This window comes from Anoplopoma fimbria, chromosome 1 (genome assembly GCF_027596085.1).
Source record: "Anoplopoma fimbria isolate UVic2021 breed Golden Eagle Sablefish chromosome 1, Afim_UVic_2022, whole genome shotgun sequence".
Classification (NCBI taxonomy): domain Eukaryota; kingdom Metazoa; phylum Chordata; class Actinopteri; order Perciformes; family Anoplopomatidae; genus Anoplopoma; species Anoplopoma fimbria.
The window spans coordinates 19,260,676-19,277,231 of record NC_072449.1 but is presented as its reverse complement, the minus strand read 5'-3'; the positions used below and the strand labels follow the sequence as shown (position 1 = coordinate 19,277,231).

At 39.6% G+C, this 16,556-nt stretch overlaps 1 protein-coding gene across 1 annotated transcript in view; it reads right to left on the bottom strand.

The window, feature by feature from the left end:
• Window positions 1-4,288: 4,288 nt before the first annotated feature.
• The window catches only part of LOC129089820 (cell adhesion molecule DSCAML1), a 92,215-nt gene continuing 79,947 nt past the window's right edge, over window positions 4,289-16,556 (bottom strand). Inside the window, exons 22-36 of the mRNA XM_054597193.1 lie at window positions 15,840-15,993; window positions 13,753-13,870; window positions 12,733-12,896; window positions 11,066-11,164; window positions 9,182-9,370; window positions 7,905-8,033; window positions 7,557-7,715; window positions 7,258-7,413; window positions 7,066-7,096; window positions 6,803-6,921; window positions 6,468-6,620; window positions 5,683-5,877; window positions 5,212-5,520; window positions 4,633-4,830; window positions 4,289-4,572 (exon numbers count right to left, since the gene is read on the bottom strand). Of these exons, the coding sequence (XP_054453168.1) occupies window positions 4,289-4,572; window positions 4,633-4,830; window positions 5,212-5,520; window positions 5,683-5,877; window positions 6,468-6,620; window positions 6,803-6,921; window positions 7,066-7,096; window positions 7,258-7,413; window positions 7,557-7,715; window positions 7,905-8,033; window positions 9,182-9,370; window positions 11,066-11,164; window positions 12,733-12,896; window positions 13,753-13,870; window positions 15,840-15,993 (2,457 nt within the window). The remainder of the gene's footprint in view (window positions 4,573-4,632; window positions 4,831-5,211; window positions 5,521-5,682; window positions 5,878-6,467; window positions 6,621-6,802; window positions 6,922-7,065; window positions 7,097-7,257; window positions 7,414-7,556; window positions 7,716-7,904; window positions 8,034-9,181; window positions 9,371-11,065; window positions 11,165-12,732; window positions 12,897-13,752; window positions 13,871-15,839; window positions 15,994-16,556) is intronic.

Genomic DNA, 16,556 nt, shown 5'->3' with positions numbered 1-16,556 from the left:
TTTAAGGAACAACATCTGCATTTTTAAAATATTTTAATTAAACCCCTTTTAAATTGTTCAATTCACCATTTCCCTTTTTCCTAATAACCAGCAAAATTTTCAGAACATGCAATGCTGCTGTCCTCCCCCCGCCTAAAAGTGGAATTTAAAAAAGGCAAACTTTAAATCAAGCAACCTGTGACAAAGGAAAAGTCTTAACCAAAAAAAAGATCAAAAATAAAATGAAAAAAAAGAGACAATGCAACCAAATGTCCTGTAAAAGAGGAAATAAATATTGTTAACTATGCATGGTCCACTCTGATCAATTTATCAAGATAAAGCAGTGTCTGTATAGTTCTATAGTTTTTCATTAACTCCTCTTCTGTTTCATTACGATAACTTCAGTTCAAAGTTTACATTGTGCCCTGGTTTCTAGTGAAGATGTCGAAAATAGTACTCATTTATACAAAACACTTTCCTATGTACACAAGTTTCCTATAATGGTTAGAAATAATGTTGAATAGGTGGGCAAGGGGTCCAGTGAGGGGAAAATCTGATTGGTTGAGCAGATGCGGAAAAGGTTGGGGAAGTAGCACATGTGAAGTAGGCCTCATGAACACAGACTCAGTTTTGAAAGTATATTGTTGTATTTTAAGGAAAAATCCACCCTAAATCCCTCTTTATTAATTTAAACATTTAAACATACAGATGTCTGGCCAATTAAGAAAGGGTACTGCCAAGAAACTTTCAGCAACGGGAATAAAATGAACTGAACTGTAGAGCGTTAGTGTACAGTATGGTTACCAATCTCATATTGCAGTATGGTTTGCATTTTCTTTCAAGTCAATTTTAGTTTTGGGCCTAGTTTAAAATTGCTGCTTATATGAGGACAAAGAGTCTCGAATTCAGGATTGCTCACCAATCCACTTCTGCAGTACTGTGCACCAACAGATCAGGCTGTGTTGAATTGAATACAACAACAAATATATTACAATAGAATTTAATTAATCTCTGTAAACATTAAAGGAATAGTTTGACATTTAGGGAAATAGGCTTATTTGCTATATTGTCGTGAGTTGGATAAGAAGATCGATACAGCTAACCTTAGAAAGTAACAAGATCCACCGGCCAGCATAAAATAGCTCACTATTTTTACACTTTATATCTTGTTTTTTAGTCTGTACAAAAACAACTATGTGTAAAAACTTCTTCGCTGGTTGCCTGGCAGCCACACAATGAGGACAAGACTTCTCCCAATGGTGAAATAGTCCACCACATAACCTCTGTCAAAGCCCAACTAGAATCATCATCATTTTAACACTTACATTTTTTTTTACTGTATGTCATTTTTATATCTAACTCTCAGCAAGAAAGCAAATAAGCAAATTTCACAAAATGTAAAGCTATTGTTTTTAACATTACTTTACATATTGCAGATATTCTAAGTAACATTGTAAAAGTAATAAAGGGTGTAATTTTCCTCGAAGGTATACATTTCATATACTTTGAGCAAACTGACGGTAGATCAGTGTTTCACAGTAGAGGCAACTTCACTGAAGAATTGGGGAAAGTAGGTTGGACAGGAGTTTGTTTCATCACTCCATCCAATATCCATACAACTGTTTTTGGTTGATTAAATACTCTTCCCCCATTTAAAAACTCTTGTTTTACTGAAAACAAGTATTTGCACAACTTGAAACATAAAAGCCAAAAGGAAAGGCATCCTACCCCTGAACACAGGTAAGCTAAATTAATTTCTTTCCTGTCTAGAATTAAAATTAAAGGGAGCATTAATACATAAATGAGCAGTTATAATCATACTGTGTGGGATTTTTAGTAGCCTGCAGTCCTGGAGTTTGGGGAGGACTCTCCACAGATAAGAAACAGACATCATTTCTGGTCTGTTTGTCTCCATTAATTATAGTCAGGTAATGGCATTGAGTTTGTGAACACACCTTTGGAAGGTACAATACAACATATTACAATAGGCTCACTTACTGTATAGGCTGTCCTTGTTTTACTGTTTTCTTTTCAACACCACACTTTCTGCACTGAGCCATAGACCACAGTTAACCAGCGACACAATCTCACACTATAATTTGACTTTACTGTGCTTGTCCTCTCAGCTGCTACCTGCTGCACAGGCGTTGCAGCTGTAACATTTACAAAATCACAAGGGGGTCATTGTATAATTCCTCAAACCTCAGTTTCAGCATTTCACTTTCTTTCACATCACTTTCTTTCTCTCATAGATCTCCCGTCCATGGTTGTGCTACCCGTTTAAGCCACCTTCTTCTTTTTCTTTTTTCCTTGTTGCAGTTTTTCCACTCTGAGCGATTGTCTTGTGATCTTTTAAATATATTTTCAATTAGAACGGCTTTTATATTTCTCTGCGTTTTTCAATATTCATATATTTGCTATATATTTGAATAGAAATATATATGTACATACTTTTGAAAACAAACATATATCATATCTTTTTCTTTTTTCTATTGCGAGAGCCCTGATGTTACGTTTTACCATTGCAAAACATTTGGAGCAACTCATTTTTTTGGAACAATCTTTGTTATGGGATTAAGCTTTGGGAGAAGAAATGAAAAAAAAAAACTTAGTGTTCGCAGATACAGTACCATGCATAAAGCTAAAATAAATTTCAGTGAGGTGGAGGGACTTGAAAACACATATTTTTGTTCTGGACACCACTTATTTATCTCTGCTTTGTAACCCCCTGTCCTTGTTTTTTTAACACAACTGCAAATTCTATCAACACTTGACCTCTCTGTCTATAATCTCAAAGTCATTGTCTGTTCATAAATTTAAGATCACTTCATACAAATATGATTTTTCTTGTATACATCTCGATAAATTTGCTGTATGTTTGCAACTGTCTGTGCATATTAGACCTCTTCTCTCGGTCTGTCTGTCTTTTTAACTATCCAGTATGCCAGCAGTAGGTCACAGTGACACTGTATGGATATGATTGGAGACTGGGTGGGTAAGGGGTGAAGATGGGGAAGGATAGAAAGGGAAAAGTGGATACAGGTCAAATGAGTAAACAAAGAAAAATGATAATAAAAGGTCTCTTGCTTTTTTGTTGAAACAAACCTCTATCATCTGGAATAGCTCTCTTTTAAACCAACCTCCTTTTCAGTATAATTCCTAAGCAATTCTGTCAATCACAATTCAAACCAACTTCAAAGTGCTGGACCATTTTAGGATCATAGTGTTACATCATCAGCATCATTATCGTTACTGTTTGAATCCCCTTCCCAGGTACAAGTGGAGGGGGTTCAGTTTTGACACAGACGTCTGCCCAAGAGGTCAGCATACTGATTGATTTTAAAAAGGTCCACTGTTGGTGTGTGCCTGCCACATGTATACATATTTACACATATTCACCCACACGCACACACACGCAGGCTTGTGAAGGTTACTGTTACTTGGATCCATTCTAACATTTTCTATCTTGTCATCATCAGAAAATAAAGAATAAACTGATGAAAAAGAAAAAAAATGGATTCATCTTTCACTTGATGATGCTTTACTTTTTTGAATCTCCTCAGCTTTGTGTCTTTTTATAAAAGCATCAATTAACACCACTATGCTGTTTCATCCATTGCTTGTATAAAAAAAAAAAAAAAAAAAATCCTTACAACTCAAAACTGGTATTGAGGCAACAGTCAATTCACTGCCTCTAATTTGTGAATCTATGATGGTGTAACCTCTCAGAGCCAGTGTAACACCAAGGTGGGTAGTTTATGCATACAGTAAAAGCTTCCTGCAACGGCACAGTGCTGTGATATGAGCTCTTTTTATCCATCAGAGACCAGAAAAGTTACATATTTAAAAACCTAAAAAACTCAAAAACACTACCAACCTGGCTCATTCTTGCACTGTCTTGATCCAGAAAACAAGACAGTGCATGTGGAAAGCATTTTGTGCATAAGTGCTGCATCCTTATCAGCAAATGAAAATATAAGGTGAACAGATAAATCATTTATGTTTTGGCAAGTGATTTTCAGGATGATGAAATTAGGGATAGAGAAAGATGATACCATAATAATAGAAAGCAATCAGGCAGAAAGAAAGGCAAACCCCTGTGCTGTGGAGACCCAACTCTGACCCCTTCATACCGTAGTGTCAATGGGAACCCAACCAGCCCCCTGCAGCCTGCCACAGCGCAGGCACTGACAGATCAGCTGTGCATGTATATGTTCCTCATCCCACCTTTCCATAGAGGCTTTAGGCAAGCGTTGGCTTGACCAGCAGTCTATTAAGAGTTACAGTGACAGGCCGCGGTGATGGCAGGCTACACCAGTGTGTATGACTTTGAGTAGGCCCCTGCTCCTCCATCCCTCTGCTTCTGCAGTCTGCCTAAGCCCGAGGAGCTGCTCTCCAGGAGAGAGTCTCTGGATCCTCCCATCTTGGAGGAGGCACCTCCAGGAGTCCCACCTGTGGCGCCGGAGGATGATGCCGCAGCAGCTGCAGCAGTAGCAGCAGCTGCCGCTGCACTCTGAGCCACTGAGGAAGAAGAGCCTGGCATGGTGAGAGTCCTCTGGGGAAGTGTGGAGCTGCTTGAGCTAGCAGATGCCCCTCCACTACCTCCACCACAGCCTCCTGTTGCTCCTCCAGAGGAAGTGAGGTTGGACAGGCCAGAGTGGCCCATGGTCAGGGCCTGCTGCTTTGCAGAGTCCATAGTCACATGACGACCCTGGGTGTGGTATGCTCGTTGTGCAAGGCCACGAATAGAGGCTTCACGTGGTGGAACCACTGGACATGGGTCATGATGCTCCGACTGCTTTCGGAAGAAGGGATCTGACTTCATGTAGAGGGGTAGGTTGCAGTAGTCACCTGGATGGTAAAAGTTACATTAAATGTGGCAGCCAAAACTTGCAAAAAGCAACACATCAGTATTGCACGCTATGAAACTGTGTATTCATCTAAACTGCTGATTGCTCTGGACTTATCTGGCATCATTCCAGGCATCTTTGCACGCTATGTACATGAGCCATTAGACAGTAACATCCTCTCTAAACTTAGCGGTATATATTGTTTATGTGTATTTTCATATCATAATATAATGTATAATTGTATCTACAAAGTCTGATTTTCATTCTGGTAACACAATTTCTTTGTCAAAACTGGTTTATAATTAAAGCCATGTTAAATGTAATGTCATGGGAAAAGTATTTCTTAAAGAAAAAAGGTCCATGCTTTGCAGCAACCACTCACTCTTGGCGCGGTGTGGAATGGGCACAGCTACATTCTTGCCACGATCATAGTCCTGGGGTTTGGGTGGCGAGGCAGTGAAACGGCAGATACCGGGCTCAGAGGGTGTGCTCATGGACGTCATGCTATCTGCATTGTCATTGGTACCTGTGGTCATCTGGTCAGATGAACTGTCAGAGATAAAGCACTCAGTAATCTCAAATTTGGCATGCTGCAGGTGCTCCTCTAGCTTGGCATGCTCATATGCTCTTGCCAACTCCTCGTATGTTGAAGAGGCGCTTTCTGTCGACACCATGCTGTTGCGACCCTTATCTATAAAAGAGAAAGTAAATGAAATACAGTTAATCACAGTATTTCAAGTGCCTCTTGAGGTGTGGCCCACTGTAAAATCACATTTTCCTCTACATTTGAAAAATAGCCTTACTTATATGTGCATGTTTATGGCTGTAAGTGTCATTTCACCAATGTGCTAACCTGTGTCCTGTGAGAGGCTAGCACTGTAGCTATCACTCTCTGTGACAGTGATGCCATGCTGGGAGCCAACTGTGCGCCAGTCTGAAGTGAGAGTGCGGGCAGGCGTGGAGGACTGGCACTTTGTCAGAGTCCACTGACTGGAGTAGCGGTTCCTGATGCTGTGGGCTGACTTAACACTCTTTCTTGACACTGGGTCTGGTGGAAAATGGATGAAGAAAAAAGGTGGATGTGCGTATGTACAAAGCTGTCCAAAGCCAGGAAAATTAACAAGCATTTGCAAAACAAACCGCTTATCTTCACTTCTACTCTACATGCGACAAAACTGCTTCAGTTACTTAAAGTGGCCCTATTAAAACCTGAAATCCTTCCCCCTCAGACACACTGCTCCTGAGCTGCCTGAAACGGCTCGATTTAATTCTCTCCGTCACTTCCGTAACTTTATGAGGTTACAATGTAACGGAAGTCACGTAAAACTCCTTCTGGCTAGTTTGGCCCTCAAACAACAAAACCAATCACAACAGAGCGTGCTAGCTGACCAATCAGAGCAGACTTGGCTGTCTGGGGGGAGGAGCAAGCGCTACAACAGAGCATTTCAGAGAGAGTGTGAGAAGAGGTGCTGCAGGACAGCCAGGATGATAAAAACAAGGCGGATTATGAGCGTTAACGCATGTAAACATGTTGTAACTGTAACTTGAGATAAAAAATATGCACCCAGAAAATAGCAAAATAGGGCCTGTTTAAGCTTTTACTGATAATAAGGGACAGCGAGGATCGAGAGCACTTACTGGTTCCTGGTCTTATGTCCGACATGTCAATCAAAGGACCGGTGTTTTGGATGAGGGCAGGGTGATGGACGGACACACCTGTGCAGAAGCTCTGAGGGTTGCCAGTTTGGTTGAACTCTGTGTCTGTCACAGGGATAGTGGCTTTATCCTCACCTATAAGATACAGGAGCAATATTTCATAAAAGCAGCTATTGCAGGTTTAACAAAACGACAACTATAAGACAAATGCCGTCAAATGTTCATTATTCATTCATTTGAGATAAAGATCAATTGAATCAACGCTCATGCAGAGAAAACACAAAACAACTTTCTCTGTTGCTTTCTCTTCCCCTCACCGATTTGCTTGATGCCTTCTTTGTCTTCAATTAGCAGCTGCACTCTGGGGATGTCAATGTGTAACCGTGGGCCCTGAGGAGGTCCCTTCACTGGGGTGTCAAAGCTGCGGTTGTTTTTACTAATCCAGAGATATATGATGAGCACACACACACACAAAAACATTGACAGCTTAAAAAAAATTGCAAAATGTGGATATTCGACAAACGACTTTTGAGTTACACTAAATAGATTTTGTGCAGGGACTCGGAAATAGCAGTCCTACCTGATCAGCATCTCTGCCAGGCTTTTGGCATCTAGAGGGAGCAGAGAGCATAACAAATTATATATTCCTGACATACAAATCAATCTTTTAAAATAAATACAACTCTTGAGACTTAATTTATCATTCTCTCTGAAGTCTGCTCTTAAGACTACTTTGTTCTTCTTGCCAATTCCTTCCTAGCACTTCTCTCACCTCTTAGTCTCTTCAGCCTCTTTTCCTTGCGTTTCTTGCGAATGATGAAGAGCAGCGCAACACCTAGTGTGACCAAGATCACGGGGCAGCCAATCGAAAACAGCTTCTTGACATCATCGTTCTTTTCCAGTGGGGATTTGATCGGTGGAATTGTGCCTGCACACAGGAAGAGCAGAGGTAACTTGCTGCTGTTTCAGAACAATATTTAAAGTTATCCAGTAAAGTAAATTTCTTATTAAAGTAGCAACACTACTGTTTATACAAATGGAATTGTCAAACAAAGAAAGTTGTCTACTCACTGCCATCATAGTCCAGTGTTGCAAACTGGGAGCTCTGGTTGCCACAGCCAGCACTGTTACAGGCTTTCATCTTCAACTCATACCAGGTTGCCTCACGCAGCTCTGCCAGAAACACATCTGTGGTGGCATTGGTACGTACATTCTGCCATGCCCATGTACCTGCATCAATTACACATACCGTACCAGTGTTGAGTCTGATCTCTTTTTTCTCCTTATTGGTTTCAATTAAAAGACTGAAAGTGCCTCAAAACTAACAATACATTTCTTTGTAACATGCAAACTTTTCCTATTTGATTTGTTCCACGATACCTCAAAATACTATTGCAACTTGAAAAAGCAGTGACCCACCTTTTGGTCTAAACTCCAGTGTGACAGCACTGATTGGACAGCCTCCACTGGCCCAACCCTGCAGGTTGAGGCGGGCATGGCTGGAGTTAATGTGGGTGAAAACAGGCTGATCCTTGTTGAACTGGGGTTCTGAAGCAAAATCATGATGCATTTGTCCAATCAGATTACTATTGTATCATATAACAGGTTATTAGTGAATGTAAGACAAAATAGACAGGCTTATGTGATTTAGCAGTAGCTTGCTTGGTAACTCAGTGTGCATACGTATAACTGCTATTGTCGGTACTCCAAAAATATTGTACTTGATTTTTTCTTAATATCATCTAAAGCTCCAGTGGGTAGCTTTTAGGGGGATCTATTGGCAGAAATTAGTATAATATTACTATGTTTTATTTAGTGTATAATCACCTAAAAAAAATTGTAATGTTTTCATTATCCATTCATCCATTTATATCTACATAGGGAGTGGTTCCTCCTCATGGAGTACACTTTCTTGCAACGCCAAGTTTCTACAGTAGCCCAGAACAAACAAAGCAAACACTGGCTCTAGTTAGAGCCATTTGCATTTTCGCGTCAGACACTGTGGTTCTCCTATACGCTTGGCACACGGGAGAAGTTTCAGTTGGTTGCAGTCTGCAACTCACTTCCAAGATGCCGGCAAATGCTACAAACTGGCCCTATAATTATAATCATCAATATGCAAAATAATGGTCACTAATATAAGACATGATGTTTTAAAATCAGTTGCAATTGAAATGTTAAGATTGCGGAGGTAATTGGTAAATGTGAATGAAATACAATAAATATCTTAAATATATAATACATCTAATCAAAATGGAGCATATACAAAACCCCAGAGCAATATACCGACTCCTAAGAAATCCTTTATCCGTTGTTGTCAGTTTAAAGTAAAGCACAAAGAGATTGATCCCAAAGGTAAAGACGGGAAATATTGTGTATCTACAATTTCAAAAGTCTGATCTGTGTTTATATGAAAGGTCATGGATGAATGATGTTGTGCTATTATTGTAAGTTTTTATGGGTTCTAAAATTATAAATATTGTTGGATGGATGCTATCTAAAGCTTCATTGTTCACTGCAACACAGAAACCTCTCAAATGTGGCCTACTTTGAGTTTTACTCCGTAAAGGTCTGCCAATCTTACTGCATGTTATTGCTCCGTCCCTATTCCGCCATACAAAGGTGATATCCGCTTCGTCATTGTGAAAACTGTTTTCTATAAATACTTTCACCTTTACCAATTCCAGGCTTCTCACCTCGCCCGTGGGTCTTCGCCTCAATGATCTCACTGATGCGTCCAGCTCCAACACTGTTCTTTGCAGCCAGCTTTACTTTATACCAGGTGCCACAGCGCAGGTTGTCCAATTTGAAGGAGCGTTCACTAGAACTGATGAAAACATCTTTCCATTCCTCTGTGTTGTCTACAGAGTACTGCAGCACAAAACCTGTATGCACACAATAATAATTATTTTCTTTCATTGTTACATAATTCTCTTTTGATAACAGTTGAGATAAACAACTCATTTGCACCAACCCAACTAACATTTGACATTGGTACCTCTACTGTTCACTAGATGGCAGTGTCACACTGTACATCTCTTGCCCAGAACGGCCCCGATTGGAGGACGGTCTAGCTGCTCTCTTTTGACGACGCCATTAGTTACCTACAAACCCCAAGACTGGGATGGCGCTGACTGAGCATCTATGTAAATTAGGGTGTGCAATGTGGTAACTGTTTTTATAATCAGCTGCCTAGAAGAGCCAACTCCCTGCTGCTGTAAGACACTTTACATCTGATCCTCCCTCTCTGTCCATCTTTCCTTCTGTGTGTATATAATTATGTATATATAATGTCTCCTTCTCTGAGATTCATTGTATTCTTTGAACCATATTTTCCCCCCCTCTCTCTCTAACAGATGGTGTGATGGAGTCCAAAACATTAGATGGGTTAACATGTGCAGATCCTGCAGTTTTATAAGTTTTTTAGGCACCCTCTGTCTGTCACACAACAGAAGAGAACTGAGCAGAACATAATGGAACATAGCAGAGAGAACAGTAAAGAAGAGCACAATAAAAGACTATTGTAGACAAGATTAGAGCATAGACTCAGTTATCAATACAGGATTTTTAGCCTACAGGATTTGCTCATCTATTTATTTTTCAATTTCCTTTTAACCAGCTGAGATTTTTTCAGAAGACACTGCAGTAGTAATTGCAAAATAGATACTTAATGGGAACTGCTGACCCCGTGCAGATGGCTTCACAGACATACTGGTATTCTGGTATACATACAAGATATACATATATGCTTCACTAATGTATGAGACACTGGATGATGTACGCAAATACTGCTTGGTGGACCATCATTATTTGAACACAAAGCTGCACACCCGACACATTAAAACACACTACTTGCGTGATTGTAATGCTTTCTCTGGGTCTTCCTGGCATAATGCTAACCCACATGAATAACACAAAAACAATTATATTGTTACAGCTTTTGGTGGCTTTAAAATATATTTTAACTAATGATTCAAAAAGCTGTTTTTGAACCTGATTTAATTTACTTTTCTTCATAGTTTTAGAGCCATTTCTTTAGAAATGACATGTGGGACACTAAGTCTTTCTGTGTGCGGTTATGTCTTAAGCCAATTGCTTCATAGTTTCATTTGCGCATAAAGAGCAACAAGGAGTCTGACAGATGACCCTGGAAACACCTTCATACTGAACAATAGCATTAAGAAAATAGATCCAAACCACATTTGAAATGCACACCCATTCAGGCACACACAACATGCCCATTTTCACACTACACAGAAATCACCAACAATCAGATAATCAAACAGACACATAGTTCACAGGGAAATATAAAACAGCAAGTCTGATCAATAAACTAACAGATCCGTATGCACACTAACAATGTGCAAGTTAAAAGAGAAAGAAAAGACGGACAGGGGGCAAACTAAGATCAGAGGTCAAAAGGAAATATTTTTCACATTCACATTTTATGTATAAACCAAACTCAATGATCTAAAGAAAAACTCTGTATAACTTTATAAACAGTGGCAACAGACAAGAAAAAAGAGATGTGAGTACACAGAAAGACAGACAGAAAGACAGCTTTGAGCAGGGCCACGTACCTCTGATAGAGCTGCCTCCGTTGTCTCCTGGTATCCAAGCCAAAGTGATGGAGGAGGTGGAGGTGGTGGAGACGGTTAGACGAGGCTGGTCTGGAGGGACTGAGAACGAGATACAAAGCCTTAACAGTTCAATACTACTTGTACTATCTAGACATATCACTAATGAACAGTTATAGTCCTATATCTCTAACTTCTAAGTAAAATAACTGAAAAGGCTATTTTTCAAAAGCTGAACAACGTCTTGACACTAGACAACTGTTTTGATGCCTTCAAATGTTTTCGACTACACTACAGCACCAAGACTGCTCTTGTTAAGGTCTTCAATGATATCCACTTAAACACTGACAGTGGAAAAATGTCTATCTTAGTATTATTTGATCTTAGGGCTGAATACTAGACCAACTTGAAAACTGTGGGACTTTCTGGCACAGCACTAAACTGGTTTGAATCCTACTTAAAGTACAGGGACTAGTTTGTGTCTAAAGGTAACTTAGTTGCATAGTTCCCCAAGGCTCCATTCTGGGCCTCTTCTGTTAACATGTACATGTTTCAGATCATGGAAAACAACAAAATAAGTTACCGCAATTATGCCGATGACACACAAATTTACATAACCATATCATCAGGGGACTATGGTTACATAAATTCACAATCATTGATCAAATCAATGATTGGATGTGACCAGAATCTCTTTTAATTAAATAAAGTAGTTGTAGTTGTTTTCGTAGTCAAGGAGGAACGTTTAAAAAGTCAGCACTCAACATCAGTCGGCAATGTTAAAAACCACAAACCATGCAAAAAGTCTATTTGTAGTATTCGACTCAGACCTTAATTTCAATTGCTACATTAAGACCAATAGAAAGTCAACCTACTACCACTTTAAGATTATATCAAGAATAAAAGGACTTATTTTTTCAGCAGGACTTGGAACAACTTGTCCATGCATTTATCTTCAGCACAAATCAATAAGACAGCTGCAGCTTATTCAGCACGCTGCTGCTCTAGTCCTCACTAAGGCCAAGAAAGTGAATCACATCCCTCCAGTTCTGAGTTATTTACACTGCTTCCTGTCTGTCAAAGATTTGATTTAAAAATACTATGTTTGGTTCATAAAGGACTGAATTGTTTATGGCCAAAATACACCAGACCTCTGACATCATCTGGGACAGGTCAAAGAGTCAAAACTAAACGTGGAGAAGCAGTGTTCCGTTTTTACGCACCATATATCTGGAACAAACTACCATAAAACTCCAAGTCAGCTGCAACCCCCACTTCTTTTAAATCAAGGCTGAAGACCTTCTGTTTGCCACTGCCTTTTATTTAATCATTTCTTACACTGCACTGTTTTAGCTTGTTTTTATTTTGTATTATCTTGACTCTTAAATGACAGTTTTTAATTGCATTTACATGAATGTGTTTCTTTCTTTGTCTTTTAATGTTAAGCACTTTGAATTGCCTTGTTACTGAAATGATATATAAATAAACCTGCCATGCCTTGTACTAAAATATTATCATTTTTATATTATTATTTTTTAAGGTGGTTAAAATATATTATAGTTTTCTCCTTTTCAGCAGAGCTTTTCAGTAAGTTGCAACCACACTTGAGTGGACCAAATTAAATAGTCTGAAAGATACAGGTAATAGTGCCATTATTGCCACTTTCGTACCTTGTACCAAAAGGTTGACAATGATAGTGTCAAAGCCCAGCGTGTTGGTTGCCGTGCAGGTGTAGTAACCAGAATCTTCAGCTTTGACAGAGCGCAGGGCCAGTGTCCCATTGGCCAGAATGAGACGTTGTCCATCTAGAGACACTGGGATGGCTGTGTCCTCACTAACAGAGATAAAGACAGAATCATGGCAGGAAGTCAACAACAATTCTTTCTAGATTGTGATAAAAGTTATATATTTTGTTTCTGATGTTAGACTGCAAAATTGTCCGAAGGCATCCGTTCAACATGATCTGAGTTTGTGTTACAGAGCTGCATAACATTTGTTTCAAACCAGTAAGTGCTCTCGATCCTCGCTGTCCCTTATTATCAGTAAAAGCTTAAACAGGCCCTATTTTGCTATTTTCTGGGTGCATATTTTTTATCTCAAGTTACAGTTACAACATGTTTACATGCGTTAATGCTCATAATCCACCTTGTTTTTCTCCTCCTGGCTGTCCTGCAGCACCTCTTCTCACCCTCTCTATGAAATGCTCCGTTGTAGCGCTTGCTCCTCCCTCCAGAAAGCGAAGTCAGCCCTGATTGGTCAGCTAGCCTGCTCTGTTGTGATTGGTCAACGTTTCACATTTTAAAACACTCTTCCTCCGGGGCTTCAGCTCCGTCTCTCTCTTTTGTTGTTTGAGGGCGGGCCAAACTAGCCGGAAGGAGTTTTACGTAACTTCCATAACATAATGACCTCATAAAGTTACGGAAGTGAAGGAGAGAATTCAATCGAGCCATTTCAGGCAGCTCAGGAGCAGTGTTTCTGAGGGGGAGGGTAACTCCTTTTGGGCGTGGAATTCATGTTTTACACTCTACGGACCTTTTACATGTAAAAATATATATATAACACACTAAAGTGGAAAAGCATGATAGGGCCACTTTAAGATAACAAGATACTTAAATACTAATTCACTCTTAGATGTATCCCAGAAGCAAAATAAACTCAGCTTTACATAACAATTCTGGGGAGGATTCTACCTGTCTTTGGTCCATTTTATAGTAGGTGTAGGTTCTCCTACTGAGCTACAGGGCAGTCGGACCTCCTTCATCCAGGGAGTGGTGACTGTGCCCCCAAACGACAGGATCTTGGCTGGAGCTGGTGGAGGATGAAGAACGGAAGCTGTTAGCATTAACATGTACACAAGAAAGGCAATAGCCTAATTAATATGTACCAATCGGTTAATCTTGTCATTGTCAAATAAACCATTTTTAAACATGATAAACAAATGCAGTAGAGGTTTCAGAATGTGTTAAATCAATACAGGAATGTAATGGTTGGAATGCAATTGATTTGTTTTCAATTTGGGTTTCTTTCAATAAACAGGATTTACTGGCAGAGTGTGTAATGTATTTACCATGATTTACACTTGGGGGAAAATAAATATGTGTGAGGTGGGACATTGTCCAGCAGAGAATAGCATATGTGTAAGAATATAAGACAGGACAAGGATTTAGCAGAGAGGATATACAAAAAAAAATCCATCTATTCAGGCACATAACCCTCTTATTCTCTGTAAATCCCCCCACCCGCTCTCTCCTCCTCCCTTTCTTTCTCAAGCTTGGCATCTTAATGCAAGTGCTCTAGTGCACTTATGTTAAGGTTGAATGAAGTATTGAGTGGGCAAGCCTGAAGCACACTGCCTTTTACAGCTGCCGATCAGCTGACGCACAAACCCGTACGAGTGCGCACACACACACACATTCGCAAACCTTTGCACCCAGCAGTCAAAGGAACCAATGGATACAACAGGAAAGGATAATATGGTGGGAAGTGCACTCTACTCATTCTTACTCCCTTATTCTTCCTGTCTTTTAATCCAAAGCCTATTGATTAACTGCCCTCTTCATTTTCTTAAACACTCTGCCTATCTATTGTCTTGTATATTAGTAAGCTCTGTTCCTGTGGTTTTCTTTCCTCTTTTTTTTTTCTCTCAACCTGCTGTTCTCCAGTTTGCTCCCCCTGTTATTATTTCCCTAATTCGAGTCAGTTTATCTGGTGCCCTCTGAACTCTGAAATCAATAGCAGAGGCTCATAAACAGGAGCTGAGGTTGAAAAACATGCAAAGGAGTTATACAGAGCAAGTGACAAAGTAAGAGAGAGATTATTTTTAGTTGACGGCATTGTCAATAAGAGGCTCGAAGAGGAATACTAAGTATCAGTGTCGTAACAGTTCCTACGAGAGAGAGAGAGAGAGAGGGAGAGAAAGAGAGAGAAAGTTAGAGAAAGAGAGAGCGAAAGGGGGAGAAAGAGAGTGAGAGAGAGAGAGAGAGAGAAAGGGAGAGAAAGTGAGACAAAGAGAAAAAGGGAGACAAAGAGGGAGAGAGAGAGAGAACAAGCCTCAAAATGCCAGGAAAAAAAAGAACCATGGAGTGTTGCCAACGATCCAACAACCCATGATATGGTTATTTGAAGGTAAAAAGCCTCAGCTTTCCAGGTTAAAATATGGCTAAATTTGGTTGGGAAATGAAAATATTTCATAGTATTTACATACATAAACGTGTCCAGTTGCATTTTAATTACAATATTTCAATATGAAGAAGTGCGTAAATACACATTGAAATACAGGCAATTAAAAGAGTAATCCATGAATTCATTATTGCACTTCTAAAACATTGTCAACTCATGGTGGACTGTTAAAAAAAATCTAAATTGAAACAACAATACAAGGAATGTCTCTTTAGTTCCATGCATTCCTCTTCATTGAAAAACCTGCCGCCTACATGACCCACAACGCAATTTGACCACCGCCAGTTTGGTTAGAGATCCCTGTGTGTTATTCTAGTAAAAGCTAATGTAGCCTTGAGCTGTAAGCCTCACGCAGAGATGATGACGGGCTATAGAGGTCTGGTACACAGTTTCACACAGTTCTCTCTGGAGACACAAAGGGTTGTATATAACTTTGTCAGATATGCAGTAGCACTCCTAAAGACTTGTAAACAGAAATTTCCATGTGTTCAATATGAGCACTTTCCCTTTAGATACTGTTGAAAAAATGGTTAAAAGTAACCTAGTTGGCAAATTTTGCATAATTTTAACAAAAACCTCTGCACATTGAGGGACCCACCCTTGGCTGCTGGCTCCACAGTGACCTTGTCACTGAAGTTACCCCGGCCCGCAGTGGTGACAGCTGCAGCCCAGATCAGGTACTGCTGCCGGTGGTTGAGGTGAGTGATTCTGTAGAACAGTAGCTCTGGATTGGCTTCATACTCACTGGGCAGCTGGGGAAAACCAAAAGGAGAGGTTTATTCATGGAAGAACTCCTGGAGCAATATGTTTTATACTAAAGAGTTGAGCACACTCCAAATATCCTAGCATGTCACGCGATATTATATAAAGCCTTAAACATTATAGGACTATTCTATTTTAAATCAAATATTTGGGTACATAATCACAAAATAAAGTATTGCATTGAGAAATATTTTTAAAACCAATTATAATTGAAATTGTGACGACAAAGGTGGAATTTTGTGGCACAGTAGAGAAAATGAATACATTTAAAAGGATCACAAAAACAAACATTTAAAATAGACATCTTAAACACATTTTCTACATTGCCATAAGAATGAGACCAATAAAATAAAGAATATATTTTTTACTTCTGGTAACATATATCTGTGTGTCATATCACAAAGTAAAATCTGGGGGACGTCAAAGACAAGATCATTTTGTCACTCTACAGGAGAGGAAGACATAATGTGAATGACTGAGTGAACATCACTCTAATGTAAACCAAGCCCTGTATTCTCTCCTCGAATCAGCGCTACAGGAAAAGAGAGGAGGA